This window comes from Lottia gigantea, assembly GCF_000327385.1.
Source record: "Lottia gigantea unplaced genomic scaffold LOTGIsca_164, whole genome shotgun sequence".
NCBI lineage: Eukaryota > Metazoa > Mollusca > Gastropoda > Lottiidae > Lottia > Lottia gigantea.
Genome location: NW_008708034.1, coordinates 105,159 through 122,658, shown reverse-complemented (window position 1 = coordinate 122,658; position 17,500 = coordinate 105,159). Strand labels below are relative to the sequence as shown.

Genomic DNA, 17,500 nt, shown 5'->3' with positions numbered 1-17,500 from the left:
ACTCTATATTGTTCAAAAGATTTTGGTTATTTTGTTTCATTTTGAGACAGAGGAAGAGAAAGATAGCCTAGCTTGTAAGTTGTAAGCTTGCACTCTTTATTGACTTACTGTCTAATGCCCTTGCTTGCAGTTTACACTGAGCTGAAGAAGGTAGTAACAGTTAATTTGAAATTAGCACACAAGTACTTAGTTAGTTTGAATTATTGAAGATCTTTAAGATGTTATAGAGCCCAAAGCATAAAAAAGCCACACCAGCCAACAATTGTTCAATACCTACTACTACTACTACTATAACTCATTATTTATAAGACAAACAATGTGCACTCCTAAGTCCTAAGTAAACTTTATACGTAATTTTTATGTTGTTTAACTCATACCTACCATTGAAGGCGAAAACTAAGAAAAAAATAAAGGCGGTCAAGTAGCTATCAAGCTAATTATTAGACCGATATACAGTAAGATACAGTAAGAATACAAGTTGATTTTGACGAATCATCATCCTTCTCCATGGAGTTGTCCTGTCTTTATTAGCATTAGCCAAGTTTAATCCATGTGCAGAAAAGTAGGATTTGAAATAATATTTTAGTATTTATCATGCCAGGTAGAAGAGATTGTTGGAGTTTATCGAGATTTAGCTTCAATTAGTTTACCAACCTCTGCACAAGTTCGATCTGTTGATGACCAGTTTCTTGCTGTAACAACACAATGGAGTCAGCGAGATCTAGAAAAGTCAGAGAAAACAAATTTTACTGTGAATTATATTTTGAATGCCCAGGATTATTCTGTTCTGATCAAAACACCAAGTCAAGAAGTAAAAAATGAGTAAGTAAATAATACATAGGTCATTTTTTTTTTTTATTTTAAAGTGTTAGTTTATAAGCTTATTGCTACTCTTTTAAAAGATTAATTTTTTTTTCCATGTTAATTCCTTTAAATATTTTTTGCCTCTGGTTAAAGGAACAATTTGTTTTTTTAAATAGGTTGGAAAAGTTGGTGCTCAAATTAACAAAAAAACTAGACTTTTAGGTTGCATTTTTTATTTATATTTTATTTTAAAGATCACATTATTACTAAATATTAGCCTTACTAACATAACATAACTGTTGCCCTCCCTTAACTTTACAGTAGAACACCAAAATCTAGAGAAATATTGCCCTTAAATTATTTATAAGTTTTAACTAAAAATATCTTACTGTTAATTATTAAAAAGCCATAATGGTTTATGTAAACATTGTCTTTAATTAGCACCTTTAGTTAAACTAATAGTAGCATTATGTAGACCAATTTACATAAAATAATCTGCATTCAGGAAAATGTTGGAACTGTAGAAAAGGTTTGCAAATATGTTTTTGCTATGAAAATACCTTGAAAGGTTATAGATAGATTAAGGTTGAGCTGACGATATTTGTGTTACAGAATCTGGAAAAAAGAATCCCCTTCAGGAAAATATCATGCTGTTGTTACATCCTGGAAAAATAAAAAAGGAGAGGAGAAACAATTTATTGAGGTAATTTTTAAGTTCATTATAGGCTACAGATTATTATACTTTTTATTTTATTTTGAGGGTTCTTCTAGTAAGCAATAAGAACAGGTGTTGAAAATCTCTGAGGCAATGTCCGTATTTAAGAAATTATTGGGTTGGAATTTTGCAAACTCAGCATTCATTTCGATTTCCTTTTGGTTTATTTTTATAACTTGTATCTTTTCTCCCTTTGTAGATTTGGAATAGCCAAGGGAAGATAAAAAATTACGATGTTTGTTCACAAGAGAAACATGGCAAAGTAAACAACAAAGATGGTAGGAAGCAATTTGTTATCAGAATATAAAGACTGAATGTTATTCACTGATTTCTATTCTATATTTCAAACAAATCAACTTAATATCTGGAGAAGTGCTTTCAATAACTTTGGCTGGAAATTCAAATTTTAAACTTTAGTCCAACTGATTTCCAAATTTTCTTCCTAATATTCAAGACATATTAATACTGTACATAATTAATACAGTGAACAGTAATAGTATGATATGCATTCGTATCTACGACAGTCATTCTGGCTACGCCTGACAATAATCTTGTATGTAGCTGGCAGATAAATTGGACTACTTTTGTCTCCATTGTTGACATCTGACTAGTCTCTGACACCTAGACTTCTCTTGTCTACGAGGATAGAGTCTTCAAGGGAGATAACAAATATCTAACAGACTATATTTTGAAACACAGAGATAACATCCCGCTTAACAATTAAAGAAGATTTTCTTCCACCTGTATACAAGGTAATTGTCAGACAATGGCTGCCGTAGATACAAATGAATAATATGGTGTCATTTGGATATGACAATCATGCAACATGCTGTACACCAGAATTAGAAATGATAAAAGACTAATGCTGCTGTCCTGACACCTCACTGCATGTTGTCTTCAATTGTCCAATTAAGAGGAGAAACTTATTTCACTAAATTTAATTGGTAGATACTTTTGGTTGTTTGCAATGGTCTAATAATGAAGAGAAGCTTCTATATACATCTGAAAGAAAACTTCCTAAAACTAAAAGTTTTTTTGGAACTACAAATGGAAATGATGACAAAAAGGAAGAAAAGGACATTGTTTTGGTAAAGGTTGATTTTGTAATTTTTTTTGTCAATATTTCTATTATAAAAACTCTTGAAATTTCCAATTTCTGAAATGAACTGAAAGACAAGATACTGAAGAACTTTGTTTTGTTATCTTTTATGGTTTTATGGTATTTTATGGTTGTTGTTTCTTCATAGTCTAAAATTGATACTGGTTATTTTTTAGGGTAAGGAACATTATACAGTAGAAGATTGGGGTGAACAGTTAGTAAAGAAATCATGTTCTGTAATATGTATACTAGATATTAAGTCAGGAACAATAGAAGTATTAGATACACCTGCTGATCTCTCTTGTGGACAGGTAGGTTTTCACAGGTTTATTTTTAAATATTGATAGCCATGTTGTTCTTAATTTCATAGCAGTGCTGTCGATTTTAGGGCACTGATAGCATCAATTTGCACCATTGCAATTTTCAGTTAGACATTTGTGGTTCTTCAATTGAAATAAAACTAAACATTTTATGAAGTAGGTTTAAAGAATCTGCTAGTAATATGATCTAAGTTTCAGGGGAATTGAAGGAAAGCATAGGCATCTGATAAGTGAAGTGGAGTGGCGTGGAAGTCGATGCTATCTGTGTCCTAGATTCACATCAAAGTTCTTAAAGTTCTTTAATAAAGATTTAGATTTATGTTCTTGAAGCTGATGACATTTTTAAAGTGATCTTGATTAAACTTGTCAATAATATCTCATAATATTTCAATTTATTGTATACATGTACATCATTTTTTTGAGATTCATAGTTGTTAATAAAGAAACAGTTATATTATGTTTTATCATTATTTGGTAGGCATGTTGGGGTCCAGAAGATAATACAGTAGTATTTACAGGCTGGAATAATGATCCTTTTAGATTGGGATTGAAATATTGTACACAACGACAGTAAGTTTCTTTTATTATGAGAAAATTTTGTTTATTTTATAATTGACGACTCTGTTTATCATCTTCAGCCCGAAAGGGTCTTGAATTGAACAACTAGACACTTATCCATGTCAGCCCCTCTTACAATTATCACTGACAAGGTGAAACCTGGTTGAAAAACCTGTGCTGGGATTGAACCCTTGATTTTCAGGATAGCAAGCTCACTGAAGCGCCATTTTTTGTAAAGGGCATCAACCAATCTTCATTTATTTTTTTCAGGAGCGCTGTGTACACTTATGATTTGAAAACACAGAAAATAACATCAATAAGTGATAAAACACAATCTTCTAGATCTCCAAATATTAGTCCTGACCAATCAAAACTGGTTTATTTTGATCAGCCAATAGGAGGAGCTCATAAACAATGTTCTAGATTGAAAATGGTAGGTGATTAAGGATAAAAACTTCAAATCTGACCGGAGAGCTTGAGAAAGATCCTATTTAACAATTTTTATTTAAGATATTCAAATTTGACATACTATTAGACATTATAAGATGGGGTACAAGGTATTGCCTGGAGTACCAAATCCTAACATAATTGTTGCTTAGGAATATCTATTAAAGGGATTGTAAAGAGGTCATCTGCAGGCTTACATTGAGTCATCACAAGATATAAGGCAAAAAGAATGAATTTTTTCAATTAAAAACTGATGGTTATCAAACGAAAAATCGATTGTGTGACTATCTTAGTACCCTATATGGAGACAACAATCACTGGTTAAAGTTTTACCTGTTCTATAAAGTTGTCTTTATAAATTGTTTCTACATTTGCTAAATGCCAATCAAGGAATTTCTAATTGTACTTTAGTGTCAAAAAAGGAAATTATTTGATTCATTGCTGTTTCTAATGAATTATCATGTATTCTTAATCATATCATTTCTTGATTGGTCACTCATTGGAACTCTGCTGGTAATTCTCTTCTAATTTAGCTAATTATGAATTAATTATGGATGTGTGAGACAAACTGGTATTTTTCCAAGTCATTAGAACACCTCTACTTTTTATTCATATAGGTATTAGCATTTTCATATTTCATGAAAATAAGGGAACCCATCTTTAAGTATAAATTGATATTCTATATTTTCAGTATGATTTTAAAACTCAGACTAATCAAGTTATATTAGATATTGTACATAGACCAAAAGGTAACATGTTTATGTTGAAACCCTTTCGTAATAGATTAATAGAATAATAGTTCTAGTTTGTCAAATAACTTAACAAATTTGCTTAATTTTACAATGTCATGTGGTTCCACAAATATTTTTCGCTGAAATATAGGATGGTCTTTCATATTTATTTACTGGTGTGATGATAAGAAGTTATTTGACTGAATACTAAATGGTTTCTTTGTAATATATTTGATTGTAATTCAGATGAAGTATGTAATGGTATATATGAAGATGTGTTGATGTCAAGATGTTGGAGTCATGATAGTAAACAGATTATATTGTCAACAAGTTACAGGAGTAGAACTGTGAGTCAATATATCTTTACATTATTTCTAAATCTTACTTCTGCTTGACTATTCTAAAATGACAGGGCTAATGTGTAATTTATATGAATTTTGGCCATATTCTTGAGTAGTTTTGTGCATTGTGGAAGAAATAAGTCTACAGCATGAAAAGGACTTTTAGTTATTGAAAATTATCTGACTCAATGTATTATGTTAAAACATTTGAAAATTTGTTCTTTGATGTTGTTTAAATAACTTTGCTTGATATTTCAGGTTTTATACTGTATAAATGTGGAAACTAAAACAGTTCGTCAGCTGAATGGAGGTTAGCCTTTTTACTTATATCATTATTCCATTGGCTTAAGACCAATTTTTGGTGTAGGATGTAAAACTCCATTCATTTCATTGATTTCATTTCAATATTTGGTGACTTTAAGATAGTTTTGTTCAGAAAATGAACGTATGTAATTGCCGTGCAAGTTACTTTGATATCTTGTTAACCCTTTAAAAAAAATGAAATGTAGGGAAATATGAAGGTAGTTTAAGTGAGAAAAATTATGCTAGTAATTGTTTCCTAATATTTTTAGTATAGTTTGTTAAGTGGGATACGATTATTCCAATTGAAAGATCAAATTCTGAAATTCCAGGAATAAAAGATGGTTCAAGCAGTATTGTTGATATTTATAAGGATATTATCATTATTTCTTGTACCTCACCAAACACACCACAACATCTAGTGAGTTATTTCCCTTTTTTTCTTGATTCGCTTGATTTTTTCAACTGACAAAGACTTGCAGATATCATCTAAGGATCACCAGATAAAAATATTCCTGGAATCCAAAATTAATCCATGTGAAATTTACTTGCCCCTATCTTGTAAATTCCAAGGAGATTTTTCAACCTTTGATTCCATTGTAAAACATGACTGGTGGTATTCTTAAACCATTGAACAATTTGAATTCATACATTTTACACATGTCCTTCTAGATGGTAGGAAAGTTGCTGTCCAACCCCGGTGAAGAAATAAAATGGCATTATCTTAACCAACCTGAGATAGATAATAACATATCATTCCACCTATCTTCCCATCAACCTACTACTGACAGAAAACATTCCAAATATGGTGGGTAGATCCTAAATATAGTTTTTATTTTTCAAAGTCAGCTGTTACCAGAATGTTAATGTTCTTTGAAACTTATGTGGAGTCATAGTGGCTCAGTGAGTTAATTACTTAATTTATTTGATTTTCAGGTTATTTAGATTATGAGACTATATTAGTTCTTCCAAAGACAACTGATGATAAAAAACCACCATTGATTCTCTTTCCTCATGGTGAGTTATTATTCCCTTATATTTCTCATATTACAGTCATATTAAGAGTTATTATTGCCATCCTGCTATTATTTAGTTATCTAGTTATTTTTCTCTCATTGTGAGTCATTATTCTCTCACTGTGAGTCATTTTTATTATCCATGGTGAGTCATTATTGTCTTCCATGGTGAGTCATTATTGTCTTCTATTATTGCCATCCTGCTGAGTTATTTTTCTCTGACTGTGAGTCATTATTGTTATCCATGGTGAGTCATTATTGTCTTCCATGGAGTCATTATTGTCTTCCATGGTGAGTCATTATTTTTATCCATGGTGAGTCATTATTGTCTTCCATGGTGAGTCATTATTGTCTTCCATGGTGAGTCATTATTGTTATCCATGGTGAGTCGTTATTGTCTTCCATGGTGACTCATTATTGTCTTCCATGGTGAGTCATTATTGTCTTCCGAATGAGCTGTTATGATCCATGCTGAGTCATTATTGTCTTCCATGCTGAGTCATTATTGTCTTCTGGATGAGCTATTGTGATCATTGGTCACAATTTACCATATGATTAGTCAAAGATCCTTTCTGATGACTTTTTATCCCCTTTATTGGAGTGATTATTCCAATTGACATTGTAAATCATTATTACAATCCAGGTGAGTCATTACTTAGTCAGAATTCTGCCATGGTGAGTTATTATTTCCCTCTGGTGAGTTGTTATTTCCCCATGGTCAGCCCACCATTCCTCCATTGTTAGACATGATTTACCACATGCTAAGTTATAAATCCAACTTGGTAATTAAATAGTACTATATGAAGCATCCCAGTCTTTTGTTAAATTAAATATGAAGTTATCATTAGAACCAATACATTAGTTTACCATATATGATATGATTTTAGGAGGTCCACATACAACATTTGATACTTTATATATGATGTACGTAGCTGGCTTCTGTAAATGTGGTTTTGCTGTTTTGATGGGTAAGAACATAACTATTATAATTATGTGTTAGACTCATTTCTGACTTCTTTTGTGAATTAAGTTGTCTTAGTTGAACACAGTATGTGGTTAATGCTTTTATTTGCTCTATAAGATGCTGACAAGTTTGAATATTCATTCATTTCATTATGCATTGTGTGTTTTGATGCATTTGAACAATAACCTTTATTGTAATTTTTTAGAACATATAATGAAACTATAGTTATTGAAATGTATTTGGCAGAAGTATAATTCAGATTATTAAATGTTATAGCACTCTATTTCTCAATCTGTCTTTACTGTAGTAAATTATCGAGGATCTCTCGGTTTTGGACAAGATAGTGTTGAGTCAATACTAGGGAATATTGGTGATCAAGATGTCAAGGATTGCAAGGTAATAATAATTATATTCTTATCAAGATAGCTTAATTGTTTGAGTTCTTCTTCTGTTATTTGATTTGATTTTCATTTAATCATAAATAAAAACTCCACTGACTGTTGATGTGACAGATTTTGGCCATAATTATCAAAAACACTTGTTTTTTTTTTATTTTTTATTTTGTTCATTTTTAATATTGTTACATAAAATGAGTTAAGTAGCCCACAGTATTCAAAGCAAAATATCAAAAGTTGTATTGGAATCAAAGGATAGAGGTCCATGTGAGTAACTTTAGTGTTCAAACCTGATTTCTAAGGCTGTAAAAAGTTTCAGAAATGGCTTTCTAAGTAACTAGTAAAAGCATGAGTTAAAGTGTTATCTTTATCATGTCCATTAACAGGCAGCAGCAGATGAAATAATTTCAAAAGGACTTGTTGATGGTCAGAAAGTTTTTATGTTTGGTGGCAGCCATGGTGGTTTTCTTACAACACATCTCATTGGTCAATATCCTGTAAGTTGATACCATTATTTTATTGGTCTATGTGGAGAGCAAGAAATGCTGTTTGAAACATCTGCGACAAACAGCTGATCAATTTATTGTGAGATGTGGTTTATATGACAGAATGAGAGAGGGGATGTGTGTTGATATTTATGGATGCAGATCTGGATGGGACACAGGGACTTGGTGTGGACACGATTTTCTTGATCCCCACCACTTGTTGTGGCTTATATGATTATCAAAGTGCATAGTGATATGGCAGTGATATGGAAAAGGGACACCTCCTCTAAACAGCTAAATATGTAAGCTAAAAATATTATGAATAGGAATAGATTTCATATTAGTTCTGTGTTAACTTAATTGTATTATGTTTTTTTCAGGATTTTTTCCAAGCTGGATGTTGTCGTAATCCAGTAACTAATCTAACTGTAATGACAGGAGTAACAGATATTCCAGATTGGTATGTTTTATTCTTAATATATCCCTAGAATCCTGGATGCTAAGATATTTCTTCTATACTAATCGCCATTTTCTCACAAAGCTCCTCATTTGTAGATTTCAAGACTTGGTTGGAACTTAATCACTACAAAAAGAAGTTTAATGTCACAAATAAGCCAAATACTAGAAGTTTTCAATTAAGTGTAGCCATTGTGTTTGACTCTTTAAATCAAACTTTGATGTTTAGTTTACAAACTCTTCAAAGCACTTATGATGATGATTTTGCTGAAAATGATGATTATATTGCTGATTATGATGATGATTATAATGATTATATTTCAGGGTGTATGTAGAATCAGGGTTTGATTATAATCATTCATGTTTATTAAATCCTAGCTATAGTGAAGAAATGTGGAAACGTTCCCCTATTAGATATGTAGATCAGGTATTGTCTGTTTTTACTACTCAACCATATAACTAAAGTTTTGTGTTTTTCAAACATTTGCAAAAAAAACAGAAATTTGCCTGTTGTCTGACAATCACACAACTCAAGTTTAATCCTTTTAATGAAAAGACTGATTTCGTGAATTTGGAAATCTTAAAGTAAGTTAACCCCTGTGATTAAATATTGAAAATGTCATAGTTCCATAAGTGACCTTGCCTGGAAAGCTATTTTCATGAATTTAAATTCCTATTTGCTGAAATTGGGTATATTTTGACATGTTCCACTACCCTTTTTTTCCCTCAATGTCAAATCTCAGGCAAAACTGTGACCCACCTTTTTCTGTATAAATTGACATTAAAACTTCTTTAACTATCCATCCAACATAGACCTTGATTTGTAATGATTGATTTGATGTGTGTTTTTTTTTTCAGGTGAAAGCTCCATTATTGTTAATGATTGGTAAAGATGATCTACGTGTTCCACCTTCACAAGCTAAAGAATATTACAGAGCTCTAAAAACTAGAAATATTAAAACAAGGTACAGATACTTCTGCTATGAAGACAAAATGCTACCTCAACTGCACTTCACAATGTGATGCTAAGATGAACTCTGTCTTATACCTTGACTTCACTAGGCTCTTTTGTTGTGTCATGGTAGTTTGTAAATGCAGTGATTCGACTGAATTGAATGTTATTAAATTCAAATCAGACTTCTCGACAGAAAGTTTGTAAACAATAAGCCAATATGTTTTTTCTTTTGAAAGCTCTGATTGGCTGTATTTACTATCTTACAATCCAATCAAATTGCTACATTCTGTGAAATAAGAAAAGTGTCTGATGATGTCAAGGTATTACATGCAGTTGGTAATAGCTTCAAATTGTGAAGATGGTAAAATGATGGTTAAAAATCTCTGAAATTTGTTTCAACATTGATTAAATTGGATCATTGATTGATGATTTTTCTGCCATAAAGACAGAATGTCTCTTAGTTGCTGCTGTGGGCATATGTCACCATGTCTTACAGCTATCTTTCTGTTCTAGGTTGATTGAATATGAAGATAATTGTCATCCTATAGTAAAAGTGGATTCAGAAGCCGATGCTTTTGTGAATATTATGTTATGGTATAAAGAACATTCCTGATTACTGAAAAATAAACAGGATCAAAGAATCTATTTTAAAAGATTGATCTAGAAATCCGTCTTGCTCCCAAGTCTGATATGCTTTTCAATAATAAATCAATAAGATCATAATAGACAATATAATACTAATAATTCAAGGTTTGATACCTATCAGATCTTTAAACATTTGAGTTCTTTCACTTATATAATCTTATTTATCATTATACTGAAAAGAAAGGGTTAACCTTAAAAAAGAAACAAAAATCAACAATGGTTCAAACTTGTTTAACTCCATATTGAAAATTATTTTTAAAATGGCGTGTGTAAAAACTTTCAACAAAAGATCTTGATGCAGAAATATAATTATATTGGGACTTTATTTTTATACATTCTACTCAAAAAGTGCCTTTAATTGATGTTTTTTTTTAGTTGAATACAAATCGATATCAACATAATATTTAAGATTCAAAGCAGCATCTATATTTGTATGGATGTAATTAAAAATTTTTTTTTTTAAATGAAATGTATTGATTTGTACAATAGAATGTTAGTGTTATTTGTAACTGAGATTGATTATGCTTGTTTAAATAAATAATGTTAGGTCATTACTGGATGTCATGAGTGGGTATTTAATGGAAAAATAGACAAAATTGGTAACTACAGTCATATATCAAAGTAAGTTCTAAGAACCCCAACTTAAACCAGGTTAACAAAAATCATACTGAAATCAGGGTTACTATATAACCATCCTACTGAAATCAGGATTGCCATTCAATATCCTACTGAAATCAGGATTGCCATTCAATATCCTACTGAAATCAGGATTACCATTCAATATCCTACTGAAATCAGGATTGCCATTCAATATCCTACTGAAATCAGGATTGCCATTCAATATCCTACTGAAATCAGGATTGCCATTCAATATCCTACTGAAATCAGGGTTATTGCGGTTGCCTTACAATAATCCAAGGTAACTACAAAGCCACCCCATGAATGAGGGGAACCATACAGCAATCCTACTGAAAAAAGGGTTACCTTACAACAATCTTATTGAAATCATATTTACTCTACAACCACCCTCATACAATCAGGGTAACCATACAGCTATCCTGCTGAAATCATATTAACTATACAACTATCCTACTGATATGAGGCTTACCGTACAACTGAAATCATTTTTACCAAACAACAATCTTATTTATATCTGGGTTACTATGAAACCATCCTACAGAAATCAGGTAACTATACAACCATTTCGCTGAAATCAGGGTTACCATACATCTTATTGTGCCAAATGTGCTATGCAAAGGTAATCCAAAGTAACTACATAGCTAACCGACTGAAATCGGGGTAGCCATAAAACATTCCTACTAAAATCATATTTACCATACAACCATCTTACTGAAATCAGGGTTACCACATAACCATCCTACTTAAATCAGGGTTACCATACAACAACCGTGTGGAAATCACGGTTGCTATACACAAATTTTATTGAAATCAAGTGTACCGTACAACAAATCTACTAAAATCAGGGTTGCCATACAATAATCCAAGGTAACTACGCAGCAACCTCACTGAAATCAGGGTAAACAGTCCATACAGTAATTCTACTGAAATCATATTTACAATACAACCATCGTACTGAAACCATATTCAGGATACAACCATCATACTGAAACAATATTCAACATACAACCATGTTACAGAAATCAAGGCTACAATACAACCATATTATACTGACATAAAGGTTACCATACAACCACTCTACTGAAATTATATTCACCATGCTGCCATCTTACAGAAATCAAGGCTACCAAACAACCATATAATGACATAAGGGTCACCATACAACAATCCTATTGAAATCAGGGTTACAATACAACCAACTTACTGATATCAGGGAAACCAAACAATAATCTTATTAAAACAGGTTTACTATACAACCATCCTACTGAAATTAAGGTAAACATACAACAATGTAACCGAAACCGCTTTTATTATACAACAATTTTGCTTGAATTCGGGTTTACCACACAACCATCCAGTCGAAATCATGGTTACTATACACAAATCTTGCTAAAATCAGATTTGAAATACAATGTTTTACCATATCATAATTATTAAAACCAGGGTTACCGTACAGAAATTCAAATGAAATCAGGGCAACCAAACCATCTGATTGAAGTCAGGGTCACCATACAACCATCCAACTGAAATCGGGGTTATCATACAGCAATTCAACTGAAATCATACACCCATCTTACTTACATCAAATTTACTATACATCAATCCTATTAAAACCAAGGTTACCGTACAACAATCTTTCTAAAATTAGATTCACCACACAGAAATCATATTAAAATCAGAATCACAATACAACACGAATCATGCTGTTATACCACAGTCGTACTGACTTCATGATCTTAATGCTTTATTTCCGTTGTTTACGTTCATTGATTATCAAGGCATTAAGTTAATGATTAAAACACAAACTTTTGATTTCTGCTTTGGTTTCTTCATAATATATTGATTCCACCCATCCTCGAGACGCCTTTGTTATAATTTGATTGATTATTGGTTATTGATATTAACTAAGCTAATTCCAGAACATGGGGTTTAATACTATTGAGAATAAGTTTTAGCTTAACTTCATTTCCAAAGTGAAAAATACAGAAAGGGCTTGTGAATGCAGACGAATTTTTCGAGAAAGAAAGGTTTACAGCAAAAATTCTAAACCGGGTGAGAATTTGTGGTTTTTGAAATTAATCAATTTTTTTTTCTTGATTTCAGTAATATAGGTAAAGTAGAATGAAATATTAATCATCAATAAGTTCAGAATAAAATAAGAAAAGTTCAGAATTGCATATTTGCAAATAAATAAACCAAGTACACCGCAAAACGAAACCCGAAATACAAAACAAAATTTTGGCGAAACATTGGTAGTCGCTAATGAACTGTTCAGAATGAAATAATGTGAAGTAAAAAATGAAATACATGTATTAAGGGTTCGAAATGAAATGTTCACAATTTTAAAGGGAAATATAGAAAAGTTCAAAATGAAATATCAGTAAAATCAAAATGAAATATCAAGATGTTCAGAATACAATATAAAGTTCATGATGAAATGTGGAGTAGGCCATAATGAAAGTTACAAAATATGAGAAATTCAGCATAAAAGAATGAAATATTGAGAATTTCAGAATAAAATTGTGAGAAATTCAGAATAAAGATATTGAGAATTTCAGAGTAAAATATTGGAAAAGATATTAAGAAGTTCAGAATTAAACACAAAATAAACACAGAATGAAATATTGAGAAGTTCTGAATTAAATATTGAGAAGTTCAAATTATTAATCAAATGACAAGTAATATTGAGAAGTTCTGAATAAAATATTGAGAAGTTCAAATTATTAATTAAATGAGAAGTAATATTGAGAAGTTCTGAATAAAATATTGAGAAGTTCAAATTATTAATTAAATGACAAGTAATATTGAGAAGTTCTGAATAAAATATTGAGAAGTTCAAATTATTAATCAAATGACAAGTAATATTGAGAAGTTCTGAATAAAATATTGAGAAGTTCAAATTATTAATTAAATGAGAAGTAATATTGAGAAGTTCAGGATTAATTAATTGAGTTCAGATTATTAACTAATTGAGAAGTTATATTGAGAAGTTCAGAATTAAATATTGAGAAGGTCAGAATTAAATATTGAGAAGTTTAGAATTAAATATTGAGAAGTTCAGAATACAAGATTGAAAAGGTGAGATTATTAATCAATTGAGAAGTAATATTGAGAAGTTCAGAATTAAATATAGAGAAGGTCAGAATTAAATATTGAGAAGTTTAGAATTAAATATTGAGAAGTTCAGAATACAAGATTGAAAAGGTGAGATTATTAATCAATTGAGAAGTAATATTGAGAAGTTCAGAATTAAATATAGAGAAGGTCAGAATTAAATATTGAGAAGGTCAGAATTAAATATTGAGAAGGTCAGATTATTAAATAATTGAGAAGTTATATTGAGAAGGTCAGAATTAAATATTGAGAAGGTCAGAATTAAATATTGAGAAGTTCAAATTATTAATTAAATGAGAAGTAATATTGAGAAGTTCAGGATTAATTAATTGAGTTCAGATTATTAACTAATTGAGAAGTTATATTGAAAAGTTCAGAATTAAATATTGAGAAGGTCAGAATTAAATATTGAGAAGTTTAGAATTAAATATTGAGAAGTTCAGAATACAAGATTGAAAAGGTGAGATTATTAATCAATTGAGAAGTAATATTGAGAAGTTCAGAATTAAATATAGAGAAGGTCAGAATTAAATATTGAGAAGTTTAGAATTAAATATTGAGAAGTTCAGAATACAAGATTGAAAAGGTGAGATTATTAATCAATTGAGAAGTAATATTGAGAAGTTCAGAATTAAATATAGAGAAGGTCAGAATTAAATATTGAGAAGGTCAGAATTAAATATTGAGAAGGTCAGATTATTAAATAATTGAGAAGTTATATTGAGAAGGTCAGAATTAAATATTGAGAAGGTCAGAATTAAATATTGAGAAGTTCAGAATTAAATATTGAGAAGGTCAGATTATTAAATAATTGAGAAGTTATATTGAGAAGGTCAGAATTAAATATTGAGAAGATCAGAATTAAATATTGAGAAGGTCAGATTATTAAATAATTGAGAAGTTATATTGAGAAGGTCAGAATTAAATATTGAGAAGGTCAGATTATTGAATAATTGAGAAGTTATATTGAGAAGGTCAGAATTAAATATTGAGAAGGTCAGATTATTAAATAATTGAGAAGTTATATTGAGAAGTTCAGACTGAAATATTTTCAATCTTAAATAGTATGATTAAAATATGTCGCAAAATTCAGTATCGCTGGAAGTAAAAACAGAACAAAAGCTTAGCATAAGTTAATTTACAATCTAATACCTTCTCTGCAACTTTCTGTAGACTTTTTTGTTAACACGAAAGAATTTAAATGGATATTTTGTAACCATTGTATTGTTTTCAAATTTGCGGCCTATTGCCTGTGGCTCTTTTTCATTACTTTACTTCATGGTATATAAGTGGTAGATCTTAACTTGTTGTTTGTAAGTATTGCAATGTTTTTACCTTGGAGATGGCTAATCGTTTAAACACGCCTCTCATCGGCCTTTATATTGACGTGATTGATTTTCTCCGTTTATATTTCAGATAATGGTTCCGACAATATTAGGAAGTGTATTTTTGGCTGTTTTTTTATATCATTTACCTAAAACATTAGGTAAGAATCTGTTTTATAAAACTCAATATCATCTTAAAAGGACCTCTTAGAATGGGCATAAAAACTAAAGTCTCAAATTTGTTCAACAAGTGTATATATTCATCAGTTGGATTTACCAGGTAAAGTGACCAAAGAATACAATCTCTATATTAGACGTCATATCCATTAAACTTAAAAATTATTGAAACACGCTTCTAGGCATGTTTCAAAATTACTTAGCTTAATGAATTTAAGGATTATAGAGGGATATTGTCCTATAGTTAGGTAAGTCCACTGATGACCAAATGACTCATTTTAACCAAGTTTTAAATTTTTCAATCATCCAAAGAAGAAGTATACCTTTAAGTGGCGATAACACCATAGCGATCATCATTTGCGAATAACAATAGCGGTCATAAGTTTTGAATGCAATTCTCATGCAATTGATTTTTGGACTCATGGCCACATTAATTATTCTCAACCACATGCAACTGGTAATGGCTATGGTCTGAGGGCAATTTAAGACAATTTTCCCATATAGTCGAGTGTAATGGTAATCAGCGAGTCAGTCATCACTATTGACTCTCTTTCAGGAAATTTTGACACCTAAACAGTAAGTTGATTTGATCATTTTCTTCTCTAGGTTATGATATGGAATTAAAACGTGCTGGATTCTGGAAATTTCAAGATGTTTCTCGTGTAAAATTTACTACATTGGAGGTTAAAACAAAACTAAATATATTCTTCGCATTTTTCAACGAGAATGAACGACTATATTGGATTATAATCAGAACTGATGGGTGGAAGTGGAACAGTGGTACTACTAACCCGGCCTCTACCCAACTTTCATCTACTGAATTCACTAAATATTGGTTCAGCTGGAATGGAACTGATGTACAGTTTGGACTGGGACAGGTACCAGGAGTTAATGTTTTAGGAACCAAGACAGGGATTTCAGATACAGTACAGTTTAAATATACTTCTATCTCTATAACGTTTCCTAATAACGCTACCATAAGATTTCCTGATTCTACAGGTAACTCATGTCACTAATGACTGCCATGCCCACTTTTGTTGCATCGCTGAATGCTTTGATGTAATAGGTTTGTACGCCAGCAAATATAGCTCTTTACGGCTTATTGTATGAATCTTTCGTTAACGTACAATCCAACCAAATCATTTATATTTGCATTTTCAAGCCTCTGTGATACAAGTGAGGTGGCTATTGGAGTCATGGTATAAAACACAGTTCGTGATAGTTTTAGATAACCTGAATGGTTGCAGTCTCTCTTTTTTTATTTATTTGCCGAAAGAGCCCAATTTCGGTTCGCGATATGACTTTTCAGCATCAAAATTCCAGACGACTGAATTTCTACTGTATATATGTTTATTATAGAGGTCCAGATGTTGGAGTTTAATCCTTAAAGTGTTATGTATAACTGAAAATGAGCTGTTATCAGTTAATAATTCACTGAATTAAAATGGGATAGCAGTTTTAGTTTGCACAATATATTAATAAGGCAATTATGTTTCGGCGGGTATTTCATGGACGTTTAAGGCGTATCGAAAGCGACCTGTCTTTAGAACTGAAAATAAAAAGCATCAAAGGGGTCATTTAGTTTATTTGTTTGTTCTCTTTTCAGTATATCAGGCCTATCCCGGTGCTACATTAAGCTCACCCACTTCAGTTTTAACAACATCCACAGTAATGGCTTGTGGCTTTAAATGTTTGTCTCGCCCGATGTGTTATGCCTTTAATTACAGAGTTAGTGAATTTAACGAAAGTAATTGTCAACTACACGGAACTAAAGCCTCATTAAAACCAGGCAATATAATGCCAACACCATTCTCTTCTTCTCCTAATACAGAATGGAATTACTATTTTCGTATGTAGATAAAAACTTTTTTTAGAAGCTGTGTAATGCTATATTTCATACAAATCATGAATCGCCAAAATTTGTAAATTTTAGGATTCGTGGAATTTTAGCACATATTCTGGTTCAATTAGCGAGGCTCTACGATCTTGTAACAAATATTCGTGGGATTCGGCT

The 17,500-nt window shown here is 31.0% G+C and overlaps 2 protein-coding genes across 2 annotated transcripts; both read left to right on the top strand.

Moving 5' to 3' along the window:
• The first annotated feature begins 56 nt into the window (after nucleotides 1–56).
• Nucleotides 57–10,784, top strand: LOTGIDRAFT_201138 (hypothetical protein). Its single transcript, XM_009051329.1, has 21 exons — nucleotides 57–150; nucleotides 602–822; nucleotides 1,417–1,507; nucleotides 1,719–1,797; nucleotides 2,468–2,607; nucleotides 2,795–2,929; nucleotides 3,417–3,508; nucleotides 3,767–3,929; nucleotides 4,635–4,692; nucleotides 4,921–5,021; nucleotides 5,274–5,325; nucleotides 5,648–5,736; nucleotides 5,988–6,123; nucleotides 6,252–6,332; nucleotides 7,219–7,299; nucleotides 7,603–7,691; nucleotides 8,077–8,187; nucleotides 8,556–8,635; nucleotides 8,956–9,058; nucleotides 9,490–9,596; nucleotides 10,100–10,784. Exons 1-21 carry the CDS (start codon nucleotides 115–117, stop codon nucleotides 10,197–10,199), a joined length of 2,145 nt encoding a protein of 714 aa, XP_009049577.1. The 5' UTR covers nucleotides 57–114; the 3' UTR covers nucleotides 10,200–10,784.
• A 544-nt stretch (nucleotides 10,785–11,328) lies between these two features.
• Nucleotides 11,329–17,343, top strand: LOTGIDRAFT_173555 (hypothetical protein; the record flags this gene model as incomplete). Its single annotated transcript, XM_009051328.1, has 4 exons — nucleotides 11,329–11,418; nucleotides 15,401–15,470; nucleotides 16,093–16,485; nucleotides 17,093–17,343. 4 exons carry the CDS (start codon nucleotides 11,329–11,331, stop codon nucleotides 17,341–17,343), a joined length of 804 nt encoding a protein of 267 aa, XP_009049576.1.
• Nucleotides 17,344–17,500: the final 157 nt, after the last annotated feature.

What these genes read in the sequence shown, in the direction of transcription:
- LOTGIDRAFT_201138 (XM_009051329.1), top strand. Translation starts at nt 115, where the DNA reads ATGCCCTTGCTTGCAGTTTACACTGAGCTGAAGAAG. An exon ending in AGTCAAGAAGTAAAAAATGA is followed by an intron (nt 823 to 1,416) that starts GTAAGTAAATAA and finishes TTTGTGTTACAG; the next exon opens with AATCTGGAAAAAAGAATCCC. An exon ending in TGGTTTTGCTGTTTTGATGG is followed by an intron (nt 7,300 to 7,602) that starts GTAAGAACATAA and finishes TCTTTACTGTAG; the next exon opens with TAAATTATCGAGGATCTCTC.